Source organism: Sorex araneus, chromosome 9 (genome assembly GCF_027595985.1).
Source record: "Sorex araneus isolate mSorAra2 chromosome 9, mSorAra2.pri, whole genome shotgun sequence".
NCBI classification, from domain to species: domain Eukaryota; kingdom Metazoa; phylum Chordata; class Mammalia; order Eulipotyphla; family Soricidae; genus Sorex; species Sorex araneus.
This window is the reverse complement of record NC_073310.1, coordinates 17,897,377-17,908,621: the sequence shown is the minus strand read 5'-3', so window position 1 is coordinate 17,908,621 and position 11,245 is coordinate 17,897,377. Positions and strand designations below refer to the sequence as shown.

The 11,245-nt window shown below is 49.6% G+C and overlaps 1 protein-coding gene across 1 annotated transcript in view; it reads left to right on the top strand.

The window, feature by feature from the left end:
- The first annotated feature begins 9,285 nt into the window (after nt 1-9,285).
- Nucleotides 9,286-11,245, top strand: part of TBC1D10A (TBC1 domain family member 10A) — a 38,862-nt gene continuing 36,902 nt past the window's right edge. Inside the window, exon 1 of the mRNA XM_055147484.1 lies at nt 9,286-9,585. Within this exon, the coding sequence (XP_055003459.1) occupies nt 9,377-9,585 (209 nt within the window). The 5' untranslated portion in view covers nt 9,286-9,376. The remainder of the gene's footprint in view (nt 9,586-11,245) is intronic.

The window sequence follows — 11,245 nt, the reverse complement described above, 5'->3', positions numbered from 1 at the left end:
CTGAGCAGTGCTGGGCTTGAAAGGATTGCTGTGTTTTACCTTGTAATCTCATCACCGCACAATCATTAGACTCTATTTTAAATAAAGTAATATCAGCACTTTTTTTTAAAGCTTTGCACATCTCACTTTTGCAGAAACATTTGTCATAAAATCTGTGGCAATTATGCAGTGAAATGTGTTTTTTGCTGATCTTTTAAAGCATTTAGATCCTTCAAAGGCATGACCTCTTTTAAAAGAATGCTTTCACTGCCTAAACTAGGGAAGACCAAGGAAGGATGGAGAGTGCTTGCTGGAGTACTGGGCAGTCGAGAGACACGTACACATGAGACTCAGAAGTTCCCTGTAGGTCTGGAACCATCCATCCCCCAGTCATTGCTGAAATTGGGCATGTGGCTTTCTTAAGAGTGGAGCTAGGGAGATGGCTCAGAGAGGTCTGGGTTCAATCCCCAGCATCATTTGATTTCCCCAACCTAAGTGCTGTCCTATAAATGAAAGCCAGAAGCAATCCTGGTGGGCAAAACGCAGACTGGGTTCTGAAAAGACAGTCTAGGAGGTAAGGCTCTTATCTTGCTTATTCACCCAAAGATGACTACCAGGGATCACTCCTGAGCACAAGACCAGGAATAGTTTCTGGGCATCAATGGTGTGTTCCAAGCCCTACCCACAGAAAGAATCAGGCTTGTTTTGTTACCAGCAACGCACAGGGACTACTCCTGGCCCTATGCTCAGCTCCTAACAGTACTCAAGGGACCATGTGGTTCCCAGAATCAATCCCGCATGCCAAGCGTGTCCTTTGAGCTCTGTCTCTCCGGCCCTGTGCCTTCACAGGGAAATAGGCGTACTATGGGTGTTTGGAGTGGGAATGTGAGAGCCTGTTGATAGCTTTTCCTGTTTCAAATCTAAAGCTGGTTACGTTCTCAATATCTTACATGTAATTAGCTCCTGAGAGTTTCCTGTTCCTTCCATTTAATTTTTGAAACTATCCCATGGGGACCTGCAGGATTCAGAGGGTCGTTGCCAAAGTCATAGAACCATTATTCTAGCCGTTACACTACCCTCTGCCTCCTGTCCTCAGCCAAACTCAATTTTCAATCACTGCTGCCTGAGCCATAGTATAGCAGGTAGGGTGTTTGCCTTGCATGAGGCTAACTCGAGTTCAGTCTCTGGTGCCCCAGATGGTCCCCCGAGCCACACCAGGAGTGATCCCTGAACTTGGAGCCATGAGGAAGTCCTGGCTGGGAGCACCAAAAAACTTGATTTTGGGGGCTGGAGTGATAGCACAGTGGTTAGGGCGTTTGCCTTGCACGCGGCCGACCCAGGTTCGATTCCCAGCATCCCATATGGTCCCCTGAGCATTGCCAGGAATAATTCCTGAGTGCAGAGCCAGGAGTAACCCCTGTGCATCGCCAGGTGTGACCCAAAAAGAAAAAAAAAAAAAAAGAAACCCTTGATTTTTTCCCCCCAATTCCAGAAGCCCAATAAGCTCTTACACAATTGTATGTCTCTAGCACAAAACTATGTATTTGTGATTTTATTCCTCCTTGTTTAACATTTGTTTTATGTTTGCCTGATACAAGTTTGACATTTGTTTCTTGTCGGCTTGCTGGGGCTGAAACTGGGCTTTAGGAAGTGGGTGGGCTTCATGTTCTGGGGGCCTAGAGTCTGCCTGCTCCTGGCTGTTCCTTCAGAGCCAGTCACACCCTCTCCTCTCCCGCCTCCCCCCGTGCTGGGTAGCACTCCGAGAGGGAAGAGAATGAAGAGACATGAGGGAGTCCCCCGCTGCAAGCTCTCCTTCCCCCCTGGGATTAGCTTTGGGACTTCGGGACCCAGGGCCTGGTGTCAGGTCACTCTCTCTCAGGCTCTCCCTGAAGAAGCCAGTGATCTGACACCAGGAATGCAGCTGGGCGGAAAGGGAGTGAATGGGGCCTTTGAGCCATGCTCTAGGGCACAAGCCCAGTTTCCCGGAGCCCCTGAATGAACATCTGTGTTGGCTCATGCCACTCTCCAAGGCCCATTGACCGGGCGACCTTGTGACCACTCTGGTCACAAACCCAGTCTGTAGCCCGGCGCTCAGCCTCCTTGTTGGAGCCAGCAGCAGCATGTAGGCAGCAGCTTGCCAGTGACATAGCTCTTCCGACTCGCTTTGATCTGTTGGGATTTAACAGGGCCCTTATTTCAAACGAGGAGAAAGACCCAGGCAGCCAGCGCTCTGGAAGGCCCACGCAGCTCATCGTCTTCCATGCTTGCAGACCACTCTGTCCTCGCCTCTTCACCAGAACAAACAGGATAAAATGATCCCGTTGGTTGTGGTATTGTTGGGAAAACACAACAGCTGGATGCTCAGAGTTGCTAAATGCAAATTACCTGAACAAAGGATTCTGGGAGTCTAGACAGTAAGGAATTTTAGTTTCAGTTCCACCAGTGGCTTGAAATGAGCACTTGGCCCTGTAACTCAGAGAAAGCCACTAATTATTAGAACCATTTGACTTTTTTTTTCCTTTATTGTTAGATTCCTGTGGTGCTGAGGATCAAGCTCTGTGTCTCACACACCCAAGGCAGGCACTCTCACTAAGCAACAGATCCTTTGTAGCACTGTAGCACTGTCATCTTGTTCATCAATTTGCTCGAGTGGGCACCAGTAACGTCTCCATTGTGAGATTTGTTGCTGTTTTTGGCATATCGAATATGCCACTGTTATAGAATTTATCTAAAGGTTATATTAGGTTCTTTTAGGTTATAAGCTTCAATGGAAATCTATGTATATAGTAATTAGAACAATTCTTAAGTAATTTTTACTTATTTCTGTAGTAAAGCAGAAAGATGACTTATCAAGGGAATGCATAACAGTAATATGATGTTACATATACAAAAGCACTACTGGGAGTAACAATGCCAGGTGTTACTCCAAAACAAACTAGTTTACAATTTTTATGTTTTTGAAGAACCACACCCTGTGTACTCAGGGCTCACTCTTGGCAGTGCTCAGGGGACCATATGTGATGCCAGAGGTTAGCCACATGTGAAGCAGGTGCCTTATTTCCTGTACTATCTCACTAGCCTTTATATTTTGGGACTACACCCAGAGGTGCTGGAATACCTATGGTTCTAGGGATCCAACCTGAGCCTCTTTGCTTGCAAAGCATGTACTCCAGCTCTGAACTGTCTCTCAGGTCCTAGTTTTGCATTAAAGAAAAATACAAAAATCAAATGTGGAGCCAGAGCAATAGTATACAGCGGGTAGGGCATTTGCCTTGCACACAGCCAACCTGAGTTCAATCCCTGGCATTTCATTCCAACAAGCACTGCCAGGAGTAACCCATGAGCATCACTGAGTGTGACCCAACAAAGAAAAAAAAGTCAAATGTAAGATCTTAAAATTAAGATTGTTTCCCTAGTTGGGAATTTTTTTCTTATCTATTCTCCTTGGTTATTTACCCAGAAAAGTGTAAGCAAATTCAGGTCGCTTTGAGCCATATAATCCCTGAAGCTGGACAAAATACACTCCAGTTCCTTATCATATCATTACCCATTACTGAGAAGATACTATTACACTAAGTGGCATTCAATTAGGCCAATCAATGTTCCCTATCCCTGAGTTGTGATAAGATCAGAATGGGCATGTGTTCTGTTATAAAGGGATGATACACAAGGGAATCAGCTGCCACACCATTGAATAGAAGCCACCAGAAAGCCCACATATGGATGGGAGAAGGATGTCAGCTTGAAGCTGTTGCCATAGGGGCTCTATCTTTAGGATGAAGCAGCCATAAAAGGAAGACAAAGGAAAGGAAAATGAAACCAGTAACTCTGATGATAGCTCTGAATCTGATGATAGCTTTTGGGCCAAACATCCTGAAGCTTTAAGTTTAAACTAAAATCTTTGAGTTTAAACTACAGGATTCACAAAATATTGTATGGATTTTTGTTCATTTGGGTTTTGGTTCTTACCATTGGGATCAACAAATTAATTTTTTGTTGGAGTGGGGCTTTGGGTCTTTCCCAACTGTTCCAAGGGATATTCCTGGCGTTATTCGAGATCACATGTGGTGCTGGGGATCAAACTTTTGTTGGCCATGTACAAGGCAAGTATTTAACCCCTGTACTAGCTCTCTAACCTCTGGACTAACAGTTTCTATACTTTTGTTAGTTTGCTTGTTTTGGTTTTGGGGTCATACGCACTGTTTTTCAGGACTTACTTCTGACTCTGAGCTCAGGGATTACTCCTGGTGGGGTTCAAGGGAGATTGAACCCAGGTTGACTGCATGCAAGACAAGTGTCCTACCAAATGTACTATTGCTCCAGCCCTCTGGAGCTTCTAAACTGGAGCTTCTGAATAGCTTCTAAACTGTTGTCCTTAGTGCTTGGACAGAAGAAGCTTGAAAGACTCCATCCGTTCTTTATTCTGCTGCACACCCGTTTTCTACTTTCCCAACTTCAGCCCTATCCCATTACAAATAAAGACGCTGACATTAGACGTCCTTTCATGGCCAGACTGCTGAGCACACAGAAGCTGCACTCTGGGGACTTAGGAGGGGGGACTACGCTGGGGCCTAAAGGAACATCTTAACCTAGCATCCACGAATGACCCCAGTAGTAAGATGAGAAACCTCATCCCCCTAATGGTTTTGGTTTTCTTTTCTTTCTTTTTTTTTTTTTTTTTTTGAAGGGGTGGGGTTGGAACCACACCTGGCGATGCTCAGGGCTTTCTCCTGGTTCTACATTCAGGAATCACTCCTGGAGGTGCTCAGGGGGACCATATGGGATACGGAGGATTGAACCTGGCTCAGCTGCATCCAAAACAAACACCCTATCTGCTGTACATTGCTCCGGCCCCCTCATTTTCTAATGTTTTAAGCACTTTGCCCATTTCAATTCACAGTCAGGGCATGTTCCTATTTTACACTCAAGCAAACAGGTTCAGAAAGGCTGAATTATGTGTCCCTGCCACATGGTACAAAGATGAAACAATGTGGTGGTCAGAGAGATAGTACAAAGGCTAAGGTGTAGCTGTGTTCCTGGTGTGGACTCTGGCACTGATATAGCCCCCCAGCACTGCTAGGTATGGCCTCTTCCTCCCTCCATGCCCTGACCCCGCCCCCCACCCCCGGAAAAAAAAAGAAAGAAAAAGAAAACGTGTGCAAAGCACATGTCATAGTACTTGCATTCCTATTGGTCTGGCCAAGCATCTCATCTTAAACGACAGCATCCTGACAACCCGGATGTTTCACACTGTTACTGAAGGCCTCCTACTTTGCTTTTTTTTCTTGTTTATTGAGGGCACACCCAGTGATGCTTGGGGGCTATTATTACTGGCTCTGTGCTCAGGGAACCATATGTGGTCTGGGAATTTGCATGCAAAGGCAAACACCTTAACCCTTGTACTATATCTCTGCTCCAGTGGCCTTCTTTAGTTTGCACTCCAGTGAACCATCTGACTCTGCAGGACATTCCAATGGGCCATTTACTCACTTCTCCTTCCCTTTATTTCTCCATTCCAACCACACTATCTTCTGGGCCTGCTTCTCTTTCAAGGACTTTGTACCTGCTGCCCTGCTTCCTCTGCACTGTTTTCTCAGATCCCCACGAAGAAGCTTCCTCATTTCCATCTACCCTCCACCCCATTTTACTTTGCCTCCAGTTTTCTCGATGCCTCCTTTATGGATTCGGGGACTTGGGGGGCATACCCGGTGGTACTTTGGAGCTACTCCTGCCTCTGAACTTGGGGGTCATTCTTGGTGGTGCTGGGGACCATACAGTGCAGTGCCAGGGATTGAACCAGAGTCATCTGTGTGCAGGGCAAGCACCTTAACCTCTGTGCTCTTTCCAAGCCCCCATTTTATTCTAAATATACGTAACAAATAGTCTGTTCCTGTTCACCGGCCTCCATTGGAATATTAACTAATGGGCTGGGAATTTATCTCTTGATCAATCTCTTGATCAAGAATAATATTTGGCCCCATTGTAATGTAGCAAATAAGGAGCTTTGGAATTTGAGAAACTAAAGAAAGGTAACATTTGGGGCTGGAGCAATAGCACAGTGGGTAGGGTATTTGCCTAGCACACAGCCGACCCGGGTTCGATTCCCAGCATCCCATATGGTCGTCTGAGCACCGCCAGGAGTGATTCCTGAGTGCAGAACCAGGAGTAACCCCTGTGTATCTCCAGGTGTGACCCAGAAAGGAAAAAAATAAATAAATAAAAATAAAAATCAATGAAAAAATAAAAGAAATGTAACATTTACTGTCTACCTACAATGTACAGGAGATTTGAGAGAGTGCTCACTGACTTCTCACTAATTATTGTTTTTAATTTCCTGAAAAGAAACATGTCTGAGAAATTCAGCAAATTTGCACAGAAATGTCCAGTTATTCTGGATAAAGGACACAACCATGAAGAATCCCAAGCCATATGTCATGGATTCAATCAAGCTAACCCTCCTGTTACAGACTGTGGTGGAAAATATTTAAGACAATAAAGATCTTGCATGTGCTCTGCAAACTACAAATGCCATCACTACTGACTGCCATGTACTGGCTATCTCCATGTGCCAGATGCTTAGCATGTCTTAAGCACAATAAAGTCTCTATAACCTTTTTCAGTATTTCCATTTTGCAGATGAACTCAGAGAAGTTATTTATTCAAGTGATTTACTCACATAGATATGGAGCCTAGATAATATTAGGTAGGAAAATTGGAAACTCAGACATCAGGACCTTAACATGAGTGTGTTTTTGTTTTGGTACCACACCTAGCAGTGCTCAGGAGGTTACTCCCAGTGTTGCTGGAGGATGTGCTACAGGGGATTGAACCTGGGCCTCTTGTGTGCAAAGTGTATGTTCAGCCCGTTGAGCTCTCTCCTGTTTGAAGCCTTAATTTGAGAAGCATCTGTTTAATCTATCAAAGGTGGAAACGGGTGTCTGCTTTCTCCCCTACCCTCCAACCACAAATACCCAAGAGGTGAACATCACTGAAAGTATGTCCTTCCAGATTTTGGAGATTGCTAGGGACTGGGGGAGGGAGAAAGGGGAGTGACAGCTAATGGGTACGAGTTTCCTCTGATCATGTCTGGTAAGACCATCACACATAAATGGTCGAGTCAGGGATCTGAGCGATAGTACAGCAGGTAAGCCACTTGCCTTGCACATGGCTGACCAGGCTTCAATCCCCAGAATTCCCTATGGGCCCCCTAGCACTGCCAGGAGTGATTCCTGAGTGCACAGCCAGGAGTAACCCCTGAGCATCTCTGGGTACGACCAAAACCAAAAACAAACTAAACAAATGATTGAGTCAAAGGGCTGTGAAGACTTTATCAGACTTAGAGCTTCATGTCTGCTCCAGCTCGGACTCTCCTCCCACTTCCCTGGGCTAGACCCATCCCCCCACCCCCCATGAGAACCCCAGTCCGTCCTGGAAGCTGTGACTAAGCCCACCACTCTGTCTGGAAGGAATGTTCTTCCAGATGGAGGATTTAAGACCAAAATAGCCCGTGCCCACTCCCATGTCTGCTGTTGCTCTGTTTATGGAAAACTGGAAGCCTATGGAATGTGAAGATTACACAGTGAACTCAAGAATGTCTGAGCCACATGGCATCAAGGCCTTGGTGAGGGAAATCATTCAAGGCTCAAAGCTTCCCTACTATCTGGGCTTGCACTGGGCCCCTCCATGGCCCATTTTATAGCCAGCCACTCAGCTTAGTCCTGGTTCTTCCAGTCCATTCCCCACTCTGTGCCTGTCTCCCACACAGGTCTGCAGAAAAATGTTTTGTGACAAGATGAATGTGACTTATAAACCATAAGAGTGCCAGAGTGATGGTTGAACGGTCTGGAACATGCACACGTTGCCTGTGGGAGGCCCAGATTCAACTCCCAGCAACTCACAGTCTTTCAGCACCATGGGGAACAACTGACTTATCACACAACAACTATTCCTAGCCATTTGCTACTCCTAATCAATTGCCATTGCAAATTGTAAAAGAGTAGCATCTGAGTATTTCTGGGTATGTCCCCCCGCCAAACCTTGACAAATAAATTGAATAAAGTACTGATGCATGCCACACTATGGATTAATCTTGAGAGCATTATACCAAGTAAACAAAGTCAGACACAAAAGGTCATGTAGTATATGATTCATTCCATTTATATGGAATGTCCGGAAAAAAAGACCTATAAAGACAGGAGAACCCTGGAGGTTGCTAGGGGCTGGGGGAGGGAGGAAGAGGAGTGACAGCTAATGGGTAGGAGTTTCCTTTCCGGGTGATGAAAGTGTTCTAAATTAGATTATGGTGATGGTTGCACAACTCTATAAATATGCTTCAAAAACAATGAACTGTACACTTTAAATGTTTGGTTTTTATGGCATGTTCATTTCATCTCAATAAAGCCATTTTGGGAATTTTTTTTAAGCCACACCAGGTGGTGCTCAGGGCTCTGTGCTCAGGGTTTTGTGCTCAGGGTTCACTTCTGACGGGCTGGTTGGTGGGGGAGACCACATGGGGGCAGGGGGTGGAACCCGAATCAGCTGCATTCAAGGCAAGCATCCTACTATCCTACTAGCGGTACTTATCTCTCTGGCCCCTCTTTGAGGCTGTTTATTTTTTTTCTCTTTGTGTCACATCCAGCAATGCTCAGGGGTTAGTCCTGGCTCTGCACTCAGGAATTACTGCTGACGGTGCTTGGGGGACCAGATGGGATGCCGGTGATTGAACTCAGATACACCGCATGCAAGACAAACCTTTCATCCGCTGTACTATCACTCCGGCCCCGAGGCTGTTTTTTATAAAGAGAAAATCGGTAGGGCTATGATCAATAAGCGTTGGTCGTTATTCATATTAATCGGGTTTCCCAAGAGCTAAAATTCCAGAAACAGGGAACAGCTGAAGAAGCTGTGAAACTCCCGACCGCGAGCCATTTGAGGCTCCTCAAAGTTCGTAAACACAAATAGCTGGAACAATCCAGAGGTCCCTGAGGTCTCACGAGGAATCGGGGCTCAAGAGGCAGCTGTGCAACTCCCACCAATGCGCTCCGCCTCTGCCCGTGCAGGTTTGCAGGTGATCGGGCGGCTGCCGGGAAAGGCCAGAGGAGCCGGTTCAGGTGCTCCGTCTTGATTGGCAGCACGGTGGGCGGGGCTCCGGTGACGGCTGCCCCGCCCCCTCACGTCGGGCCTCTTGGCGCCAGCCTGGGGAAGGTGGGCGGGCCCCGGGGTCCGCGGCTCCCATTGGGTGTGGGGGGAAGCTCCCTTCTGGGTTTAGGGTCCGCCCCCGTCTTTGCGGCGGCCAATGGATCCGGGGCGGGGGCGGGGCGTCGGCGGCGTCGGCGGCGGCGGGGCGGCTGAGGTGGCTGAGGTGGCCGCGGAGGCTGAGGCGGCGGGTGCGGCCGGGATGGCGAAGAGCCGCGGGGAGAACGGGCCGCGCGTGCCCGCGGCCGGCGAGAGCCTGTCGGGAACCCGGGAGAGCCTGGCCCCGGGCCCCGACGCCGCCACTGCCGACGAGCTCAGCTCCCTGGGCTCCGACTCGGAGGCCAACGGCTTCGCCGAGCGCCGCATCGACAAGTTCGGCTTCATCGTGGGCTCGCAGGGCGCCGAAGGCTCGTGAGTGGCTCCGGGGTTCGCGGGGGGGCCGGCGCTGGGGGCGGCGGGGCGGGGGCCGGGGGCCGGGGCCGGGCGCGGGACGTGCGGGGGCCCTCGGGAGGGTCGCCGCCGCCTGCCGGACAGACCGACTGACGAGCCCCGCTCCCGGCCGGGGACCACCCGCCCTTCTCTCCCCTCCGCCTCCCCGCCTCCCCCTCGGGCCGCCGGACCCGCCCCCTCACCCGCGAGTCCGCTTCCGACCTGGGCCCCGACGGGCCAGCCCCTCCTCCCTGGCCCCCCTCCGCTGACCCGTCCCCCCCCAGAGGGAGTGTCCTCTTGCTGTGGGAGCGAAAGGCCCCCCAGGCGGCTCCTAGGTGGCTGCCCCTCTCCGGACAGACAGATCTGCCGCAGTACCCCCCACATCCCTCCCCACCTGGACGTCAGAACACGCCTCTCTGCCCCATCCCACGCAGGGGCCCGTGGACCCTTTCCTAGGGATGGACAGAAATTGGGGCAGCCAGTCCCAGCTGGGATTCAGCAGCCCCCCCCCCGCCCCCACCCCGCCCCAATCCTGCCTCTCCCTTGCCCCCTGGGTAGCAGATTGCTCGCTGACACGGGCAACAGGTGGGTGGACACTCCCCCTTCCCAGTTCCCAGCGCGGGGGGCGGGGGGCTGGGGGGACAGCCCCTCACTGAGAGGACTGTCAGCTGTCCCTTGTGGAAGCTGAGGAACCAGGGATGGGCAGTGGGCTGGCAGGGAGATCTGGGGGTCTGTGCTCGGAGCAATCCAGATCTTCTTCCCAGGGCTCCCCAGACACCGAGCACAGGCCGAGAACTGGGAGGCAGCTGGGCAGCGCCTTGTCTCCGGAATGGGCAGATTTGGGCAGTCCCACTGTCCACTGAGACACTCCCTCCCAACACCCCTTCACCCCTCCCCCCGCCCCTGGCCGGGTCCTTACTAAGAGCCACAAGTCAATTTGTGCTCCCCTTCTCTGCCGTCATGCCTACCTGTCTTCGCCCCCCCAGCTTCGCAGGACTTATGGAAAGGCTTTGACTGTGTTTCAAAACCCACCGGACATAAGCAGCTTCAGAAAAGTCACTTCCAGGATTGCCCTCACCCCAGATCTCACATTCACCACATCTCCTCCTGGGGAGAAATGTAGGCTCCTCCCTCAGGGAGAGAGCCCCTTCCTACCTACCCAGGAGATCTTTCCTCAGCCTCCACTGACTTGCTCTTTTTCAGGACTCAGAGAGCACCCCTCATTCAGGTCCCTCACCGTAATACCTTGTCGCAGAACTCCAGGGACTAGCTTGGAGGAATAAATGGGGACTTAGGGTGTTTTTTGAATTGAGGAACAGATGCAAAGAATCAGCCCTGGAAGGAGAGAGGTCTTAAGTGAGGAAGGAATTCCAAGTTGCATTTGGATCTCAGAAGAGCTCAGATGGGATGGTGCATTTTGGGACATAGGAACTGTTACTGCATGCTTGTTGGGCAGCTACTAAATCTGAGCAGTGTGATAAAGTGGGAGAAGGCCTGACTCAGGAAATCATACTCACTAGCTGTGTGACCTTGGGCAAGATCCTGAATCTCTGGGTCTGTTTACTCACTGTAAAGGACAACAGTAATACCTACTCCGAAGATTACTATGGACATTAACTGAGATCAGGTATGTGAAGGTTAG